This window comes from Nomascus leucogenys, chromosome 11, assembly GCF_006542625.1.
Source record: "Nomascus leucogenys isolate Asia chromosome 11, Asia_NLE_v1, whole genome shotgun sequence".
Taxonomy (NCBI): Eukaryota; Metazoa; Chordata; class Mammalia; order Primates; family Hylobatidae; genus Nomascus; species Nomascus leucogenys.
Window position 1 is genome coordinate 48,531,079 of NC_044391.1, and position 22,507 is coordinate 48,553,585.

The following is a 22,507-nucleotide window of genomic DNA, read 5'->3' on the forward strand; positions in this document are numbered from 1 at the left end:
CCAAGGTGGGCGGATCACTTGAGGCCAGGAGTTTGAGACCAGCCTGGCCAACATGGTGAAACCCCGTCTCTACTAAAAATACAAAAAAAAAAAAAATTAGCTTGGTGTGATGGCACACGCCTGTAGTCCCAGCTACTCCAGAGGCTGAGGCATGAGAAGGCTGAGCCATGAGAAGGCTGAGGCATAAGAATCGCTTGAACCTCGGCGGTGAAGGTTGCAGTGAGCCTAGATCGCGCCACTGAACTCCAGCCTGGGCCACAGAGTGAGACTCTGTCAAAAAAAAAAAAAAAGGACGGGAGTTAAGGAGTTAGATGTTCAAGCTGGACTCATACAGACTTGTCTGTTTTTAGGAGAGTTTTATGCAAACACCTACACTTCAAATTAGAGTAGATCTCACTGGTAGTAGCTTAGTGTATGATCATTTGGGCTCCCTTGCTAAATGGGGAGGCAGGGACCACTTCATCCTTCTGGTGCTAGTAACAACAGTGGCTCATTTGGGGACCCTTCCTTGAGTGTTTTTTTGTTTTTCTTTTTTTTGTTTTGTTTTGTTTTGTCTGCTATGTTTTGACCGCATTGTTTGCAGACGACAGACAACCAAGTGGACCCTCAGTCCCGTAGATGTCCCACAATCTGTATGACCCTGAGACAAAGGCCACAGCCGTTCTCACTCCTCCCTGTCGTCCTCTCCCACAGGAATCCGAGGGTGTTTCCTGCCACTATTGGTCGCTGTTTGACGGGCACGCGGGGTCTGGGGCCGCGGTGGTGGCGTCACGCCTGCTGCAGCACCACATCACGGAGCAGCTGCAGGACATCGTGGACATCCTGAAGAACTCCGCCGTCCTGCCCCCCACCTGCCTGGGGGAGGAGCCTGAGAACACGCCCGCCAACAGCCGGACTCTGACCCGGGCAGCCTCCCTGCGCGGAGGGGTGGGGGCCCCGGGCTCCCCCAGCACGCCCCCCACGCGCTTCTTTACCGAGAAGAAGATTTCCCATGAGTGCCTGGTCATCGGAGCGCTTGAAAGTGCATTCAAGGAAATGGTAGGTATTCCTGGGAGTCTGGGGCAGCAGGGCCAGGCTGGCATCTGCGCCAGGTCTGTCCGTCCTTCCTGGAGGGCTCCCAGAAAGCGCACGGTTTTGCCACCCGGCTCCACCCGGACGGCCCCCTGTGATAATGGGGCTTCCATTCCCACTAGAAATTGGCGGCAGACAGAGTTCATGGCATCAAGCGCTGGCAAAAATGTAAAAGAAGGCTGAGTGCGGTGGCTCACGCTTGAAATCCCAGCACTTTGGGAGCCCGAGGCGGGAGGTCAGGAGTTCAAAACCAGCCTGGTCAACATACTGAAACCCTGTCTCTACAAAAATACAAAAATTAGCCGGGCATGATGGCGGTTGCCTGTAATCCCAGCTTCTCGGGAGGCTGAGGTGGGAGAATTGTTTGATCCTGGGAGACAGAGATTGCAGTGAGCCAAGATTGCGCCACTGTGCTCCAGCCTGAGCAACAGAGCGAGACTGCGTCTCAAAAAGAAAAACAAAAAAAGTAAAAGAAGGTGAAAGAGGGGGGCAGTGCATGAGGTCATAGGCTTATTAAATACAGGCCTTATTGCTTTTATTTCCTATATTCATATTGATGCCAGCGGGTACGATTGCACTTAGATGTAAGCATGATCACCATCTGTTTTACAGATGTGTATAAAGTCCAGCGTTGGGGGAAACAGGGTTTAGGAAAGTGCTCAAAAGTCCCCATCCTATACAGATGTGATCTAAGAACGGCTGTTTTACCACAACTGGGAATGTGGTTCACACTGCAGACAAAGCCAATATCCAAGAAGTCTTAGTCTTACCCAGGCGTGTGGATTTGTCTGTTCGTTTCCATCTGAATGGGTCTGATCAGGAGTTCATCATCCTTTGCTGTTGGCCTCACTCCTGAGCATGTCCTCGGGAGAGTGCCACAGCTCTCGCTGTCCCTTGCTGCCCCTCTGCCTGGCAGGAGTGCACATAGAAGCCGCCTCTGCTTTGTTCTATGCCAGCTCTTTCCCTCTCTGAGCTTACTTTATCCTGAGCCAATTATTTTGGTTTTAAAGATTTTATTTCTTGCTCGGCAGCCTGCATACAGATAAAGAATAAGAGATATTTAAGGATATTTATAAGGGCTTGAGTTAGGCAGTGGGCAGTCATGGCCTTAAAACCTGGAGATTACAGGCCGAGCGCCGTGGTTCACACCTGTAATCCCAGCACTTCAGGAGGGTGAGGTGGGTGGATCGCAAGGTCAGGAGTTCGAGACCAGCCTGTCCAATATGGTGAAGCCTCGTCTCTACTAAAAATACAAAAAAATTAGCCAGGCGTGGTGGCACATGCCTGTAATCCCAGCTACTTGGGAGACTGAGGCAGGAGAATTGCTTGAATCCAGGAGGCAGAGGTTGCAGTGAGCCGAGATCGTGCCACTGCACTCCAGCCTGGGCAACAAGAGTGAGACTCCATCTCAAAAAAAAAAAAAAATCCCTGGAGATTACAAAGTGACGAGAAGCTGTTAAATGAAGTCAAAGCAGCTAGAAGCATCTCGCCAGAACCGGGTAGGCACATGGTGCGTGTTCCAGGATCTCACGGCATCAGGTAGTGTGCTAAGAAGGAAAGTAAATAATGACAATACATATCGTCATCTGATTTGTTCGTAAGACAAAAATAGTTCATATATTCACCCCTTAAATTTGCATCCTCTTTTTATTTAAATGTGTCCCTTCTTTGGTCTCAGCTTTTTCTCTCCTTGTTACAGAGATAACATTTACCCTTTGACTAGCAGGTGGTTTAAAATGCACCTTGCTGGGCATGGTAGTGGTGCATGCCTGTTGTTCCAGCTACTCAGGAGGCTGAGGCGGGAGGATTGTTTGAGCCCAGGAGTTCTGAGTTGTCATGTGGGTTCAGTGTCAGTGTGGTGACCTCCTTGGAGCAGAGCACCACCGGGATGCCTGAGGAGGGGTGACCCGGCCCAGGTCAGATACACAGCAGGTTATATCTCCAGTGCTTTTTTGTCACTGTATTCCAGCTTGTGCAACATAGCAAAACCCCCTCTCTTAGAAAATAAAATTAAGAATAAAAATGTGAAAATAAAATGCACTTCTATCTCCAGACTGTCTGATAGCCTGCAACCCTGCAATCCCAATAAAAATACCAGGAGGCTGGAAAAGATTATTTAGGAAAAAAGGAATTAAGGTAGGAAAATTGACTCCCACTCAGTCATGGTGTAAAATCTCACTCTCTGCCTCTCTAGAAGCTCTGATGTCAATAAGTGTTTCTAGACGCTAATACTCAGAATGCCAAGTATTGAATTTATTTTTTAATTATTTAGGCAAAAATTTGACAATGGGCTCTCCTTGTAATGTAATGTAATGTAATTCAGTTTGCATGGTAGAAGTGAAAAATAAAGGAAACGTTGGGATTTTCATGTCCTTCAGTTGTGGCTAGTGCCACAGGACATCTTTTACCTGGAGCTGCTGCATTCTCAATTTTGTCCACTAGAGGCCAATGTCACATTGACTCAGGGCTCCACAGGGGTCTCAGGCTGTTCCTGCCCATTAATGGCTCAGAGTTGCTCTTAACAACTGTGCTGGCAAAGAAAGCTTCATTCAGAAAAATACCTAAAAGGCTCATTTTAAAAATATTTCAACTTTTAATGAACCAATTCATTACCTCAAATTTTTCTTGGAAACTTAGTCACCAGCAAAAACAAAAACTGTTTGCTTCATTTTCATGTGTAATTCATTCAATCAATAATATTTGCTGAGAACCAACTAGAAGCCAGGCCTGACTGGGAGAAGAATATGGAGCCGATTAGGCAAAGATGGGTGTTAAACAAGTAAAATATAAATGGGAGGAGCCTTGAGAGGGGAAATACAGGGTGACGCAGGAGTCTGGTAAAGAGATGAAGGGAAGGGTTCCCTGGGGAGGTGATGCTGGGGTGTGGGGGCTCAGGAGTAGAGCAGACATGTGCAGGGCAGGGTCGGGAGAATGAATGCCCTGGGCTCAGGAAACCTGGGTAACAAACCGAGCCTGAGAAAAAACCCAGGTGGGCAAAGGCAAAGCCAACATTGCTGTGGTGGAAAGACAGATCTTAAATGTAGCAATGCCAGGTGAATAAGGAGGAAGGCTGGAGCGCCCCTGTGGAGACCCAGGCCCAGATGTGCATATCATGAACTTTTAGCTTTAAGCCATGTCTCTTCCCTGTTTGTTCCTTTCAGGTTTACCCCATGCCCTAGTTTCCTCTTCATACTTTTTTCTCCCACATTATCTGTCTAGGTCCCCAACCTGCCTACAGCTTACCAGGGCTTTGCACTGTGAAAGGAAAATAAAAACTGAGCCCCCAATCCACTGCGGAAATTGGAAATTACTAGGAAGAAAAATTAAGCTGAAAGCTGAGTCATGGAAGAAACTGTTTCCTTTTGTATCTGTACAAAAGGATCTGCTTACCTTTCCTAAGCAGATACTACAGATGAATGGTTGAATATCTCCACAGGTAGCTACTCTGTGTTCACCTTATCTTATGCAAAGTGTCAATTTACTGATTTCCGGAGCCCCAGACTATCCCTTGCCTGCTCCTTTTCTCTTGGAATATATGGATGACCATACCCTCCCTCTTTTCTCTCCGGCCCACTTTTCCCCTTTAAATACTGAAGCCTTCAAATTCATCTTTGGAGAAAGGTACAGACCACAGACTGTCTCTGTTATCTGTGTTTTTTTTCCTTCCAGGCATGTCCTTACCCTTGGCAAAATAAACTGAATGGATTGAGACCTGTCTCAGATACCTTTTGGTTTATAGCACCTTTCTGGTTGGCCTTATTAAGCGAGAAGCTCACCCATTCTTTGGTCCTCATGGCACCTGGAACGGTGACCATACCTTGTGCTTTGCTGGGGACTGGGCCAGTGGGTGCCTGCTGTCTTAATTGTTAATACTCTCCCCTTTCACTCTTCAATGTGACCCTCTTTGGATGATAAGTCTTCTGTTTAATCACAGATGCTCTTGTTTTTCTTTGCTTCATCAGAGATTTCAGAAAAACTGCACTCCAGTTTCATAGAAATAATACCTGTCTTAACATTATTAAATTGCTTAAGGTGAGCTTCAGAATCCACAGCACAGAAATTATACCAGCTTCAAAATAATAGCTGGAAGGCCATTGCCAACTCCTTTTCTTTCCTCCCCCTCTCAATATTAGGTTTTTGAGAGTCATTGTCTCACGGTGTAAACCTTTGGTTTTTTTGAAATGCCCACAAGCTCCACGCTATGCCAGGCAGCCCGAGGACAGCTCACACAGCTGTCTATAGCAGGACAGCTTTGGATTTTCCAGATCATTCCTAAACTTTTTTTTTCACTGCAATAGCCACCCACTCTCTAATTTTCCTGTTTCTAGATGTCCTTTAGGTATTGCAGGTTTTGTGCCATTCTGATTTTCTGTAATAGGAAATTCAATATTAAGTAAGAGTTGTCTTATAGGCATTTCGGCTTTGTGGCTCTCTTGCCTTCTCTTCCACTTTTAATCCCTAAAAGTAAAGTTCCCCAAGCCTTGCACTTAAGCCTCTAATTTGCCTCACTGATGACATTTATGCAGCTGTCCCTCTGGAGATTCCGAGTGTCACGATATCCTTAAAAGCAGAGCTTCTCCTTCACTGGGGGTTTTTGCTTTATTTATAATAGCTCAACAATATGGAATCAGAATTTTTTGGACTCTCTTTCTTTCTGTCTACCTGCTTGTCTGTCTCCATCTGTTTGTCTTTTCCCTCAGTGGAATGCTGTGATATTATGATGTTCTGTCTTCAACTCCACGTCCTGACATACAACTCCTAAAATCCTTGAAATCTTCAAAGTGATAAGTATCTTTTTGTATCCTAATGAGATGACTGGTGGCTGGCAGCCCCTGGGTAGCTTCTGGATGGGGTCTGTTCATCAAAAAGACCAAGGCAGGATTAGAGGGCTGCACAACTAAGTAGAATCACACAGTAAGCTGCCACTGATAATGTAGATGTCAGGTGTATTACAGTGAATAAAATGAAAGAATAGCCTAATTTAGATTTGCCCCAATAATTCCTGTGTGTGTGTGTGCGCACACACGCATGCATGCATCCTCAACCTCGTGGGAGGGGAGAAGGGCTGAAGGGTCAGTTGATCACCAAGAGCTGATGATTTAATCACATGTGCCTATGTAATGAGGTCTCCATAAAGGCCCAGGAGAATAGGGCTCAGTGAGCTTCTGGGTAGCTGAACACGTGGAGGTGCCTGGAGGATCATGTGCCAATAGAGGGCATGGAAGCTCCACACCCTATGCATCTCTTCATCTGTATCCTTTGTAATATCCTTTATAATGAACTAGCAAATGTAAGTAAATTTTTCCTGATTTCTGTGAGCCACTCTAGCAAGTTAATCGAACCTTAGGAGAGGGGAGTCTTGGGAACCGAGATTTATAGCTGGTCAGTCAGAAGCACAGGCAAACCAACCTGGGGCTTGTGACTGACATCAGAAGTGGGAGTCAGTTGGGGGACTGAGCCCTCAACCTGTGGAATCTGATGCTATCTCCAAGTACGTAATAGTGTGGAATCGAACTGGAGGATGCCCAGCTGGTGTCTTCTGCAGAACTGATTGCTTGTTGCGTATGTGGGGGAAAACTCTCACACATTTGGTCACAGAAATCTTCTGTATTGGTTGTTGTGGGATGAGAACAGAGGAAAAACAGTTTGTGTTGTTTCCACTAAGAACTGCTCTTCTCAGTCACTAGTATTTATTGAGCTTACATCGTAAAATCAGTATTCTTTTAAACACCACTGAGGAAGTAAAAGATAAGATCTTATGGTCAGGCACTTTGGTCCACACCTGTAATCCCAGCACTTTGGGAGGCCCAGGTGGGCAGATCACTTGAGGCCAGGAGTTCAAGACCAGCCTAACCAACATGGCAAAACCCTGTCTCTACTAAAATTATAAAAAATTTAGCCAGGCGTGGTGGTGCATGCCTGCAATCCCAGCTACTTTTGAGGCTGAGGCATGAGAATCATTTGAACTTCGGAGGCAGAGGTTGCAGTGAGCCGAGATCACACCACTGCACCCTAGCCTGGGCAACGGAGCAAGACTGTCTCAAAAACAAAACAAGGCTGGGCGTGGTGGCTCACGCCTGTAATCCCAGCACTTTGGGAGGCCGAGGTGGAGATTGAGACCATCCTGGCTAACATGGTGAAACCCCATCGCTTCTAAAAATACAAAAGTATTAGCTGGGCGTGGTGGCGGGCGGTAGTCCCAGCTACTCGGGAGCCTGAGGCAGGAGAATGGTGTGAACCCAGGAGGCGGAGCTTGCAGTGAGCAGAGATTGCGCCACTGCACTCCAGCCTGGGTGACAGAGCGAGACTCTCTGTCTCAAAAAAAAAAAAAAATATATATATATATATATATATTTTATCTGGGGGCATTTGTAGTCCCACATTATATGAATATAGAAATATGCAATATCTTACTTATTTTGATATTCTAAATAACAAAAGGAGGTAGTGAAATGTTGATACCTTTCCAAAAGGGAAACACTGTTAAAAATGCTCAGAAACACTCAAGTCAGAATAAATAGTACCTATTTTTGGGGAAAAAGTAGGTACTAGTCACAAAATACAGATGAACAGGAGAGAAAAAAATGCTTCCAATGAGGGGAGATGGTAACAGTTTCATCAAATACTGTAAGCTTCTTTGAGAGCAGTGCTTTTCATCTTTGGTCCTCGGATTGCCTGGCACAGCGTGGGGCTTGTGGTGAAGGTGACCTATGACCACTAGTTTTTAATACTTACTGTGTACACTGTCAGAGGTAGGTGTGCCCCTACAACCCCCTGATTGTATCTCAGATCTTCCTTCATAGTGCGAAGGCTATGTAGCGAATCCCTCCTGTGTCCACTATGAAAAGTGAGCCATGGCTTCCTAAAGGACCAAAATCTCAGGAATTTTCTGACTGACTTCAATTCTGATTCCCAGCAAGGCCTGGCTTAACTCTGTTTTGTCACCTATTATATTTATATTGTCACTTGGCCCAGGACAATAGGTATAAATAAGACAAGTGTCTTCTAAGTCCTGATTTCAAACCTCCTCCCTACTTCTCCACCCTCCCAAAAACATGGTTGAATAATCAACATTTCAGACTCATGGAGGAAGTCGATTCCACTGCAGGGTTAGTTACAGGAAGGCTTTGCCCTCCTAGGGATCAGAACCAAGTTAGCAGTGATTACCCTTTTAACCTGTTAACCACGGGATTTGAGCTGTGGACATAGGCGGGAGGATCTCAGAGTTCTCTTTCCTTTTAAGAGTGGGTCTAGATTCCCCGCCAGAGTCGGTTCTTAGGAAGGGAAGAAAGTGACGATATTTTAACTTAGGGAACTACTATATGTAATTCTGTCACTGGGTAAATGATTGGAAATACCAAGCAGCTAGGCTTTGTTGGTAAAAACCGTACAAATACATGGTGACATTGTGACGAAAAGGGGGCAAAGTTTACGGTTTAGAAATCTATAAGTTAGTGTTTATAGATTAATTATAATAAATAAATTAGTGTTTTCCAAAATTAGCATATTAATGGTAAATTGGGAACCCATATAGCTGTCTTTATTTAAGTTGGTTTTGTTCTCTTTGTTTTTGTTAGAACAGGAAGTTTCTCTGGGACGGAATAAGCATGTGATTCCACCAGCAGCCGGCAGGTGGCAAGAGTAGGCAGTAGAGTGCTGGTTTTTCTTCCCCATTGCCTAGCTGGCAGATGGCCTTGTTCTCAGAATAAACCGGGATCAGATTTGGATACTAAAACCATGCAGAATTTTGGATACTGAAACCATGCAGAATCTGATTATTTGTGACTGACACTATTAGCAATGTGCTCAGAGCCGTGTTTTAACTCAGCTAAGGGGAGCTGCCAGGTCCTATTGAAACTACCCAACACTTGCTCCTTTCTGCTACCGGATATTGCTTTCCTTTTGCAACCTGAAATTGGTAGGAAACAAAGAATGACCTTGGAGTTGCATCATCTATGGGACTTTCAAACCAAATTATTACCATCCTGGGCAATATTTTTCTCTTGCACTTCTTTCCTGATGAATTAGTCTCATTGCACACACATCTCTGTTTGCTTTTTTTTTTTTTTTTTTTTGAAACGGAGTTTCTCTCTTGTTGCCCAGGCTGGAGTGCAATGGCGCGATCTTGGCTTGGCGCAATCTGGGCTCACCGCAACCTCCGCCTCCCGGGTTCAAGCAATTCTCCTGCCTCAGCCTCCCGAGTAGTTGGGATTACAAGCATGCACCGTCACACCCGGCTGATTTTGTATTTTTATAGAGACGGGGTTTCTACGTGTTCGTCAAGCTGGTCTCCACTGCCCAACCTCAGGTGATCTGTCTGCCTCGGCCTCCCAAAGTGCTGGGATTACAGGCGTGAGCCACCGCGCCCGGCCCTCTGTTTGCTTTCTTGGCTCCCGTTTCTCCTTGTAACAAGGAGCAAAATAAAATCCCACATCTTAAAAACTGGATCCATTGTTTGATTTAAAGATTAACCTCGCTTAAATGTAGTGTTTAAGCAGACAAAACAGAAGATAACTCAGTCCTGCTGCCTAGAAAGTTGCCCTGGAAGGTCTTCAGGACTATTGATTAAGCAGATAAATCAATTGTCTTGTTAATTGAATCTTATGAGTCATTTAAGTGATCCTTTTAGACCATACTTGAATGATAGTATATGCATGTGTTTTGCTAGTCAGTTTATTCTAGACACATGGCTCAGGGTTCATTGACAGCTAAAACAGGGAGATATTCTAAATCAGTCCTTGCTTAGCACAAAGCAGTAAGCAGTTTTTCCCATGATTTCATTGATTTTTGTAAAAATACCAAAAACTTGAGGTTTTTAAAAAAGTAGTCTATGTTTTTATTTATTATGTAGAATATTTAAAAAAAATCTAATCTGAAAGGCGAGGATTTGAAGAAAAAAGGTAGATAATGCAATGGTAAATATATCTTTATTGACTTAATTTGTCGTGTTTGCTCTGATAGTAAAAGAACCACCCAGATGGTCCTTTAATGTTCCTTTCAGTACTAAGATTTTGTGAAACATCTTTTAAAGAGGAGTAGGAGGTGTATGTAGGGAAAAAATAAATGTGCTATTTTGGCTTCTAGGGAGGAGGGGGAGGGAAGACATTATTTTTAGAATATGTTCTAGTTGCACACGGTTTTAGAAGAAATAGAAGAGTGTGTTTTAACGACAGTGAGTCCTTCAGGGGGATGAAGGCTATGGAAACACGTCTTTCAAATCCTTCCCACCATGATCCCAGAGAGGACACTTGTAATTAAAGTGTGTGTGTGCACATGTGCATGTATGCACACTTATGTTCCCACACAAATGTGGGGGAGGGAAGTGGCAAACGCATGCACATGTTAGCAAAGTTTCTTGGATTAAAAAGTAGTTAAGTTCACTCTTCGTGAGAAAGTGCTGCCAAATTTAGCATTCCTTATTCAGGGGGAGCTATAGAGGGAATGTAGCTGAATGTAGAAAAAGGTGAAAGAAATAATGAAATCAATTAGAAAAAAATATTGAGTCACACTATTAATATAATAGCAAGGGGTTAAATGGGTAAGCTGACTGGAATGTTTCCCCCAAAGTTAAAGCAGAAAAGTTTTAGTGTTGAGCTCTTTACCTTGATTTTTTTTTCTAAGGATTAAATAATTTTCTAAGCAGAATTTCTTGTGATAGAAACCCTGATAAATAATGTACCTACCTGTGGTGTAGCCCGAACTTGCTTAACTGAGTCCTAGAGGAATTTGTTGCCATGGACGGCCCTGTTACATGGACTTTTTGCACCATAACGTTTCTACCTTTTGGATCATACTAGTGATTTGATCAAGTCTATCAAACAAACATCGTTCACGTTCTAGTCTATAGACAGTATACAAGCAGTAGGTGTTCAAATAATTTTTTGAGATGAAGTCTCGCTCTGTTGCCCAGGCTAGAGTGCAGTGGTGTGGCGCGATCTTGGCTCACTGCAACCTCTGGCTCCCGGATTCAAGCAATTCTCCTATCTCAGCCTCCCGAGTAGCTTGGACTATAGGTGCACACAACCATGCCCGGCTAACTTTTTGTGTATTTTTAGTAGAGACGGGGTTTCATCATGTTGGTCAGGCTGGTCTCAAAATCCTGACCTCATTTGATCCATCTGCCTCAGCCTCCCAAAGTGCTTGGATTACAGGCATGAGCCACCACACCCAGCATTTTCAAATAATTTTTAATAAATATTGTGTTTCAGCCTTTTAGGTATTCAAGCAAATATTGATTCTGACAGTCAAAAAATAGTCTCTGTAGCTGAGCAGTTCCTTTTGATGTATTGGATGCAGACTCTTTATCAATTTATATGTTAATTTAGTAAAATATGTATCTATCATAGTATCAACTTTATATGAGTTCTTTAAATGCAAAAAAAAAAAAATGAGCAATTCCATCCACAAACCCCTTTGTCAGTAGGGTTTGGGGTTCTGTTTTTTAGGGGTTTTCTTGGAGGTTAAACAGGCATCTTGATGTTTTCCTTCTCCTCTCTTGGACTTCCTTGAGATAATTCTTCCCACCTGATACCCATGCCCCTCCTCTTCATCCTCCAGCCTTCTACCAGTCTTGTGTAGGTTTCGATAACCATTCTTGTCAATCGAGCGTTTTAATTGAAGCATGGGTTTCTGCTTAATTATTATCTCAGCGAGCGTTGGCATTGTAAGCTTTTCATTTGTGAATTATGGAATCCATTTCTCATATTAAGGCAGAGGTAAGGGGACAGGGAGATAAAAAAATTTAAAATTTATTTCTTCATTTGTCCATTGAGTGGACATTTATTAAACTACCATTTACCTGGCCTAACCTAGGTGTTGAGGGTCTAAGGTGAGCAAGAAAGGCCACCACTCTCAATGCTGAAGCTTCTGGGCTGCAGGAAGGGTCTAGATATCCTGCTAAGCCCCTCACACATGCCAGCTAATTTAGCCTCATGACAGTTCTTTAAGAAAGCTAATTTATACACAGTTGAAGTAAATGTTAAAAATCCCACATAGTCCTTTGAAGTTTGCCCCATGCTTGTTGCTTCTGCAGCTTTTACTGCTGCTGTTCACTCCCATATTGAAGTGTTTCCTCACTTGTTTATAAACCACTGCATCCCCCAACACATATTCCTACCTCCTCCCTGTGGCTCCCCAGCTCCCCTCCCCCAACCTCTTACCCAGCTCACTCCCAGTGTGTTGGTCTCTCCCAAGTCCTGGCTTTGTGTGTTTTCTCTATTTACTGGTTTTTGTTGTCATTTTGTTTTTGTTTTTGAGACAGGGTCTCGCTCTGTCACCCCAGCTGAAGTGCAGTGACATGATCATGGCTTACTGCAGCCTCAAACTCCTGGGCTCAAGAGATCCTCTATCCTCAGCCTCCCAAGTAGCTAAGACTACAGGCATGTGCCACCACAGCCAGCTAATTATTTTTTATAGAGATGGGGGTATCAATATGTTGCCCAGGCTGGTCTTGAACTCCTAGCCTCAAGTGACCCTCCTGTCTCTGCCTCCCGAAGTATTGGAATTATAGGCGTCAGCCACCGTGCCTGGCTTCCACTTACTCTTTAACCAGTATGATATCCCTAAGCTCAAGCTCTTCTTTTCCAGTTTCCCGTTGGTGATTTACCCTTTTGATGTTACCATCTCTGGCCCCTACAGCAAAGTTGCTGGCAAATGCTGGAGTCTTGACTTCTCTCCCCCTTTTCCATGAGGAGTCTGGTTGAAGCAGCCGAGCTCTAACTTTGTGGGATTGTCAGGATTACAATAGTGGCCTGACCCTAGATCTGCCAACAACAGCATCAACATCACCATTTCTTCCTCTTCCTGTAATTTTTAGCCAGCCCTCATTTTCCTTCCCTCTCCACCAAAAGTAGTAGATTACCACTGGAAGATTTGGCATTATTTTAGCTGGGCATTCAGTGTATCTTACTAACGCAGATTTTTCTGAGGTAACAGAACCTTTGCTTCTATCGCTAACATAGAATTTCACAGGTTTCTGTCTTGATGATGCCACTGTTGGTCTATTTTTAATATTAATTTCTTGGGGAGGCCTCATTAGGTGGCAGATTAACAACACAAGCTTTGGAAGAGTACCAGGTTGGAATTCAGACTCTAGCCAGGTAAATATGGGCAGGCTACCCCACTTCTCTGCAGCTAAGCAATGAGGTTCATAGTGATGGTCGTGAGGACGATATGAGAGTTTGACTATAAAGTGCTCAGCACACTGCGTGACGTAGAGAAAGTTCTCAGTGAATGTTTCTAAGTATTATAAACGTTTTACCATTGTAAATTGGTGGCCGTGGGAAGAGGAAAAGTCAGGTCAGAGTTCAGAAGCCCTATAAGTCATTTTATGTCATTTAAGTCATTATAAGTCATTTATAATTTATTTAAGTCATTTTAAGTCATTTATAAGTCATTGTAAGTCTTTGCCCTATAAGTCATGGCTTGACTCCTGCCTGTGTTGAATAGAAGACATCTTTCTATAATTTATCTGTAAAAGAGACTATTTATCCAAGATTTTGGAGTTTAAAACATTGATCATGTCTGGACTGGGTATGGTGGCCCAGCGCTTTGGGAGGCTGAGACAGGATTGTTTGAGGCCAAGAGTTTGAGACCAGCCTGGGCAACATAGTGAGACCCTGTCCCTACAAAAAATGGAAGTTAGCTGGGTGTGGTGGCTGCACAGACCTGTAGTCGCAGCTACTCAGGAGGCTAAGGCAGGAGGCTTGAGCCCAGGAGGTCAAGGCTGCAGTGAGCTATATGATCACACCACTGCACTCCAGCCTGGGTGACAGAGCAAACCTTCTCTCTAAAAAGACAAGGCTGAGCGCAGTGGCTCATGCCTGTAATCCCGACACTTTGGGAGGCCGAGGCAGGCAGATTGCTTGAGCACAGGAGTTCGAGACCAGCCTGGACAATGTGGCAAAACCCCATCTCTACAAAAAATACAAAAATTAGCCGGGCATGGTGGCGCACACCTGTGGTCCCAGGTACTTGGAAGGCTGAGGTGGGAGGATTGCTTGAGCCTGGGAAGCAGAGGTTGCAGTGAGCCGAGATTGGGCCACTGCACTCTAGCCTGGGTGACAGAGCCAGACCCTGTCTTCAAAAAACAAACAAAACATTGATCGGGTCCAAGTCCTTGCCATCCTCAGCCTCTCTAGTGTCTGTTTCACACGGTAGCTCGTGCAATCCACAAAGACTAAATTTTCCATAAACCGGGATATTTGCTGAATGCAACTTATGTTTTATTTGCATTTTTATCTGATTGTTTCTGTTTGCCGTCTATTGTTTCCTGTCTCTGGTTCACAGATGGTCTACTCTGTGGCAGTTTTATGCCAGTGTCCTCTCCAGAAATGCTCATTAGGTGGTAGGGAAGCAAGCATTAAAGATTTTTCTAGTCCCTTCTTGAAGCACATTCAGAGTCTGAGGACTGTCAAGAAAATGAAAATAAGAAAGCTTTTGCTACACATCCTGCACGATGCAACACTAACTCTGTTTTATTCTCCAGGACCTACAGATAGAACGAGAGAGGAGTTCGTATAATATATCTGGTGGCTGCACGGCCCTCATTGTGATTTGCCTTTTGGGGAAGCTGTACGTTGCAAATGCTGGGGATAGCAGGTAAGCAGATGAGCTGTCTGATTCTTGCTAATTTCTAATGCCTTCTGATGTTTTTATTTTGTCTCAAAAATTAAATGATCAGAAATAATTAAAGACAGGCCTTCTACATCAGAATGAAAATGCATTTAAGAACAATCAGGTTGGTATTACAAGGTAAAGGCAGTCTCTTATGCATATAGCAGTTCACGTACATGTCTGTGATAAATCTAAACCAGTAGTATTCAAACGTTTCTTGACTTCAGAACCTGTTTCTCAGTGAAAACTTAGCAGGAGCATAATATGTGAGAGCGATGAGGAGGAAGGAAAGGGATTCGAGTGCCCTGGGTATTTGGAAGGGGGCCTGGGATGACTCCCCAGTTGACTCCACTTTTACTTAGTGACTTTGCAGTGTTCTCTCCCAGAAGCTTCTCCTTTTATGCACATTCCCTTAGAAGCTGCAGTTGCCTCACGTCCGGGTTCAGCTAAAGGAAATTTGGGCCAAGAGATCATTGTTAACCCTTCCTTTATCCAGCATTGCCAGGGAATAAGATACATTTATGTTTTTATTTGATTTATTTTTTAAAAATTAGACACAGGGTCTCACTATGTTGCCCAAGCTAGACTCAAATTCCTGGGCTCAAACAATCCTCCCACCTCAGCAGCCTGGGTAGCTGGGATTACAGGGTGCACCACCACCTGGCAGTTGTGATTTTCTTTTAAATAACTGATGCTTCTTCGCTTTTGGTGTGGGGAATTTTTAAATTACAGATTTTGCAACAAATATTCTAACGTGTATTACACACTTCTCCACCGCTTCCATAACAAAATATGCTGGCTTGAGAGTGGGGCCTTTTCCAAAGAACTGACTCTTTATTCTGAAAGTAGTAAAAGTACAAGACTTTTCCCCCCAAAGGGCTGTGAGGACTCTCATTCTTCTGTCCCCTTCCTCTAGGTCACATGGCTCTTGTGGGCTCTCCTGCTTGCTCCGCCCTTTTTGAGGTCTGATCCCACCCCTCCCCTTTCCCCTTCCCTGTCTCCAGCTTAAGTTGCTGTTGCCTCTGCAGCCCGGAACACCAATTCCCTTGAGGCAATCAAGAAATTCACCTTAATTTTACTTCCATTTACAAAGCAGACTTAGGCTGAGGCAGCCTCCATTCCTCCTAGTAAAGCGTCCTTTCCCAGGGAAGATCCTAGAGAACAACAAGGAGCCGGACCGACCTGGCAGCGGTTTTGGGGGCTTGAAGATTGGCGTTTGTTGAAGGTCTGTTGATTTCAAAAGTGTATATGTGGTGACATAAACGTATATATATACGTTTTACAACAAATATTCTAATGTGTATTACATGAAATGTAATTACATGTTCTAACATGAAAGAGGTGGAGAAGTGTGTAATACATGTTGTAAAAACGTATATATTTACGTTTCCTTGTAAAATTCTGCCCAGTAAATGGAAGTATGTGTAAGATGCTATGTTTACCCCATGGCTGCTGTTCCCGTGCGTCAGGTCAGGGTTCTGACAGGAGACAGACTCCAACTCAGATGGGTCAACTGTGAATGAAGGAGGTAGAGAGAACCGGCCAGGAGTGTTGAGGTCCCCAGGAAGGAGTTGACCACCCTGAGGAACCAGGGAAGCAAACACTGTAGCAGAGCCAAGGAGAGTGGGAGCCACTAATGAGGGACCACTGGGCAGGAGCTGTTGGAAGGAATGGGAGGAGAGACGCTGACTTCTCTCTGCCCGCCCTCCCATCTCTTGCCTGACCTTCCCATCGGCTGACCCCAGCAGGAAGCCAGCTGACCAGTGGCCCAGGGAGGTCAGCCTGCCAGGACACAGACACAGACCAGGGCGGTACCTCCAGGATGGGGACAGATGGAAAAGAACCAGCACATCTGCTACTCCTCCTTTCCTCTCCCGCCTCAGGGTTTGAGCAGCTTCAAAGACAGGAATCTACGGTCTTCAGGGGCTTTTAAAACACACTGAGGGGCCAGCCCCTGGCCTCTTGTTCAGTTCCTGATCTTGAGCTGGTTGGGAGACAGAGGAGAGCAGCAAAGGAGGCAATTCCTCTTTGTCTGCTCCAACTGAGTAAGACTGAGGGGATGATTCAGCTGTTGCACTCACGTTCACCTTTTGCCTTTATGTCTGGTTTCCTGTCCTTTAAAATGAGTTTGCTTCCTGGCCCACTCAGGGACTAAGGAAGTGACTGAGTGCCTTGTTCCTGGAAACAGGCCCACCCTACCTCCCAGGGAAGTGCCTTTCACCAGATGACCTGAGTCAGAAGTTAACTCAACTTCCCGGCTGGAATACCTTTATGTTACACTGTTCTTCGAGACTCAACTCCTCCCTAATGCCTTTTTCTCATTTTTAAACATAGTTTCCTTCAAAGCTCCAGGCTCCTTAAAAGGGCCACCTACCTAGCCAGGGCTTCTAAGCCTGCATCCCAGAAGCTCCAGTCCTTTGTCCAGGAACCTGCCAGTCCCAAGAGTTCATCTTCTGGGCTCTTGCCTTCTGTTGTACTTAGGGGCCAATTTCCAGACCAGACTTCGATTTAATCTATAAAGGCAGTGGTATTGGACTAGATCATCTCTAAAAATTATCCCATGAGGAGTGACACTTTTAGAAAGTAAAGTTGTACTATAAAGGTTTATCTTTTGGTTATTTTATATTCCTTAGAATTTGTTTTAGAAATGTTAATATAACTGAAGTTCTTGTATTTCTAAGTGTTCATAAAAGTATGATGTTTTGGCCAGGCGTGGTGGCTCACGCCTATAATCCCAGCACTTTGGGAGGCCAAGGCGGGCAGATCACCAGGTCAGGAGATCGAGACCATCCTGGACAATATGGTGAAACCCCGTCTCCACTAAAAATACAAAAAAAATGAGCATGTGTGGCGGCGCGTGCCTGTATTCCCAGCTACCCGGGAGGCTGAGGCAGGAGAATCACTTGAACATGGGAGGCAGAGGTTGCAGAGAGCCAAGATTGTGCCACTGCACTCCAGCCTGGGCGACAGCAGCGAGGCTCCGTCTCCAAAAAAAAATAAAAAGTGTCATGTTTTACATGTTGTATCCAATCATTTGAAAAGCCTAACAGATACTTTTATCCTTAATAAAGCTGTAAAACATTAAAAAAAAAAATCAAAAAAGCGGTATCTCTAAAACCTAATAAGCTTAATGATGAAATACTACCTCTAAAACCTAATAAGCTTAATTATGCTTACAGTATTCTAGCCCCAGTATCCAGATATAAATTTGGGGTTTTGTAGTTGATTATTTGGGTTTGCTGTTCACATATGGTCATACTTCAGGAAACCTGAGAACAATGTGAGTTGGTATTTTTATGTGCTATCCAAAGGATCGTTTATAGGATACTTACTGGAGTGCTATTTGCAGCTCTTTTATAAACAATAGATACTGATGTCATCTTATAGGATCATTGTCTAGTTTGCCATACTTATAATATAGGTGTTTGAGCTTACAGAAATATTCAGTTATTCCCAAGAAACAACAGCTAAGTGAGCTTTGATCATATCTGTGGAAATGTAGGTCCATTATCACTGATTGACGAGCAGTCAGGAATCCCAGGGCTCAGTTTAAAACAAATGCGTAGAGCCGCAGAAGGTTCTGGCAACAGGGCCCTGATTAATGAAGTGCTAAGTTTTCTTCTTTATTGCTAGGTATTAGCTGTCATGTGCTTTCTTTACATCTTGACAGTTTCGAGAGTAAAAAATATTTGTTATATGTTCACTGCCCCCATAATTATTCATGCTCAGGAAAAGAGAAGCTTTGCCCTGGTTTGATTTGGAAGCTGCCAACGGTCAGGAACTAAGCTGTGTATCATCTGATTTACCATCAGGCATCTGCACACTTAGGGGTTGTATTCAGGAAATGTTGCCTGATGCTGTTTGTGGCTTTATGGGTTTTTGAGTCAACGACCATCCCACTCAGAGGACATAGGACCATTCACGTAGGATGCCCACAGTGACGTGAGGACCTGATCCATGTGGTCTGGTCTCTGCCCTGATAGAACTTGCCCTTCTACTCTGCCGAGCTAACCGGCCACAGAGGCACATGCAGTAACTGCTTGATTCATGCCAGTTGCTTTATTTTTCCCCGGCAGAGGCAGCCAACTCAACACCTAGGGGATCATAAGGGACCAGGAAAGAAGCAGATGGTGGGCGGATTTTCACTTCAAGCAAAAAATGAACCAGTAGCTTGCAAATGTCATGCAAAGCAATATGCAAACTATAACCCATTGTGTTTGAGTCATCAGCTCCTTAGGGCTCTGACTGATTCTTCAGTTTAGGAAGGTGCTTTGACTCCATTTTAGAGATCATTTCATTTCATCTCTAGAGAACTAAGTCACTGAGGACGCAAAGCCATTACCATGTATTTTAAACAATGTCTACAGGTTTAGCAACTGAGACTGGGTGAAGTCACTCAGTTTTTTAAAAAGCATTTAAGATTTATTAAATTCATAATTCTACTCTTGCCAGACTTATAGTAACAGTGGCATTAAAACAGCTAATAAGCGCCAGGCACGTATTAAATACTATAACGAAGGATCACATTTAATTTTCTCAACAATATAGTGAGAAGTAGGCACTGTTGATACAAGTTAAATACAGTTTACCAATAAATAAACTGAGGCCCAGTGAGGGGAAGTGGTTTCCCCAGGCTTCGACAGCTACGGAGGAGCAGGGCCACCACCCGCCCGAGACTGGGAGTTGGATCTTATCCACAATCTCTGCACTGTACCCTGGGATTTCCCATCCATGCTGAGACTCAGAGGTTTTGTTTTTCTCATTTTAGCATTTCTAAATAAAGAAGTTCTAATTAACGTTTTTTTCTTCCTGTTTTTATGTGAAATAGTGGCATACCTTATAATCAATGGCATCTTAGTTTTCACCTAAAATGAATTATGAAGGGAGTGGAAGGCTGCCTTCGAGGCTATTTTAAATGCACTGCAATTGTTGACAAGATAAGCTTTGGATGGTCCGATTCATTCATTTATAATATAGAAAAGGATTTTTTTTTCTCAACATGAGAGCTCCTGTCTCCTTCCAAGGGTCCCAAAGTTCTGAGACTATTTTAAATGTTGTGTTTTTGGCCGAGTGCAGTGGCTCATGCCTGCAATCCTAGCACTTTGGGAGGCCGAGGTAGGAGGATTACTTGAGCATAGGAGTTGCAGACCAGCCTGGGCAACATGGCAAAAACCCATCTTTACAAAAATATATATATACATTAGCTGGGTGTGGTGGCTCACACCTGTAATCCCAGCTATTCAGGAGGCTGAGGTGGGCAGATCACCTGAGCCCAGAGATGTCAAGGCTGCAGTGAGCTGTGATCACACCACTGCACTCCAGCCTGGGTGACAGAGTGAGACCCTGTCTCAAAAAATTAAAATTAAAAATAAATGTTGTGTTTTCATTTAGATCATAATCTATTGAAAATAATATAAGCATTTTCTGATTCTATAAATGATTACTACCACAAATTCAGACTTCCATTTTGTTGTGCTTATAACTTCTTTGGAAGCAAGTGTCTCACTGACTTTTTTGAATTGAGCCCACAGACTCCTGGGAATAGAGGGTCATCTTCTCGTGCTTGAGAGTCTCCTAGGAAAGCGTAGGGAAAGTCGAATGTGTTCGTTCACTAGCTCTGTAGGACGGGAGTAAACGGCATTCCATGAATTGTCACTGAAAGAAGCCAGTGATGGTTTTCTTTCATTTATCTTTCACTCCTTTTTAGTTTTCTGCGATTACCCCCCTTTAGAGTTAAAGCTTTCTCTGTTGGTTCAAAGGTGAGTTCCTTTGACAAATCTGAATGTTCCTGAGGACAGGAGTTAGGTATTAAACAGGACTTATGTTTCTAAATTCAAAATCAATTACACATCTGTGGTGTCTTCTCCCCAGGTTTCTTCCCTTTGCTGGTGGTAAAATACTGAAATATTACATAACTGCCTCCAAGCCAAGGGAATGCAAAGAACTATTCATTTCTTCTTATGTTCATGGATTTCACCAACGGCCGGTACAAATCCTTTCTGAAACTCCTTTTTGCTAATAAGTGGTTCATCTATCCACACATGCCAGTGAGCTCCTGCTCTGTTAGTAGCCTTCCTCTGAGTTCAGAAATATATTTGATCTTAAGCCATTAACTATATTAAATACACTATTCCTCTCACTTTCTTTGACATGCATTTGAAAAATAACAGAGAGAAAAACCAAAATCAACAACTCCTCTCCACTGTGAAAGCTGAATTGCCGTTTCTCCCTTTTTTTCCGCAGAGCCCCCTCCCCCATCTTTTTAATGTGTGTTTCATGTAATCCCTTAGCTATACCCATAACGTGTAGAAGGGATTAGCAGAAAGAAAAGAATGCTACCAAATGATCACAAATACAGGCAGAGACACAGAAACCAAGTGATGGCTCAAAACAGTCTCTACTTTTCCCATCAGGCCACTTGCCGTCCACACAGAGGGCACCCGAGAGGCCCTTCTCTCTCTGACCTTCCTCTCTCAGGTACCTCTTGCTCTGAATGAGTGGTTTTGAAAGTGTGATCCCCAAACTGGCAGCAGCATCACCTGGGAACTTGTTAGAAGAGCAGATCACTGCTCACTGAAACCCAGTGGGTGGACCCAGCAGTGTGTGTTTAGCAAGTCCTACAGATGACTCCGATGCATGCTCAAGTTTAAGAATTACCACTCTAAAGCCTACCCCTGGGCATCTGAAAGAGCTAGGAAAGATTGAAACATTTTAGCTGTTCCTGGCCTGAGGGCCAAAGTGTTAGACTGCAGGCACACTATAAGGCAGTCTCAGCAGTCCTGCTGCAACCGGACACCACACGCAGGGCAAGCTCCTGGAACCCGTGTTTCCCCTTCCACTCTGCAGCCTGCTACCTGCAGTGGGGTGGTGGGGCTCCCTGGACCTGGGCCGGCTGGCTGCAGATTCCTTTCTGCCAGCCTGACATTCTAGCACTTAGGCCCTGTTCCTCTGAAGAGCAGAGTTGGGTGAGAATTTCTAACATGATCCAGCTCCACATGTCAGCCTGCCCTTCCTGCTGGGTAGTTCTGAAGCCCGTAGCTGTGAAGCATCCCACCCTATCCCGGCCCTCCATTCCCTTGTCTGGGATGGGTCAGACATGCCCCCGTGCGGACTTTTCATCTGTCATTGTTGGGCCCCTGGGACAGTGTAGTTGTTGTAGTTCCCCATTCCAACCAAGCTATGCCTTTAAACATGTCCCGTTTCTCTTAGCCCACCGAAAGGCTAAGCTGGGAAGTCTCATGAAGTTGGTAGAAATAGAATATTTGCACTTAGAAATGCTGGCATGAGATTATTGTGATCGAGATAGTCACCTTTTCTATGCCTGGCTGCTGAGCTAGGGTAGAACAGTGGATCAGTGTCAGGAGGAAACTTTCTAGTAGAGAACCCAAGGCCCTGTGTTTGCCCACTTGAGCCCACACCAGGATAGATTTCCTGGGCCTAATCATCTAATTTGTAGGTGATATGAATGAAACCAAGTAAGATGAACTAGCAAGATTCAAAAAGTCTTTTAGTGCCTGGGAAAGTGGGTAAATGCCAGGTGAAGTTTAACCACAGTAAAGGTAAAGTATCACACCTGTTGAAAAGAGAAAAATCAGCCTGGCAGTCAGGTACAGTGGCTCATGTCTGTAATCCCAGCACTTTAGGAGGCCAAGGCGGGAAGATCATTTGAGCCCGGACTTAAAAGACCAACCAGGGCAACAAAGTGAGACCTTGTCTCTATTAACAAATTTTTGTTTCAATTAGTCGGGCATGGTGGCCCATGCCTGTGGTCCCAGCTACTCAGGAGGCTGAGGCAGGAGGACCACTTGAGCTTGGGAGGTTG

At 44.3% G+C, this 22,507-nt stretch overlaps 1 protein-coding gene across 3 annotated transcripts in view; it reads left to right on the plus strand.

Annotated features, from left to right (window-relative positions):
* PPM1H (protein phosphatase, Mg2+/Mn2+ dependent 1H) overlaps positions 1–22,507 on the plus strand; it is a 305,024-nt gene that overhangs the window by 138,327 nt on the left and 144,190 nt on the right. For all 3 annotated transcript variants that reach the window (XR_004032267.1, XM_030822307.1, XM_003252730.4), the window contains exons 3-4: positions 694–1,038; positions 14,558–14,670. Coding sequence is in view for 2 of the 3 variants with exons in the window: in XM_030822307.1 (XP_030678167.1) it covers positions 694–1,038; positions 14,558–14,670 (458 nt within the window). In the remaining variant the exon portion in view is untranslated. The remainder of the gene's footprint in view (positions 1–693; positions 1,039–14,557; positions 14,671–22,507) is intronic.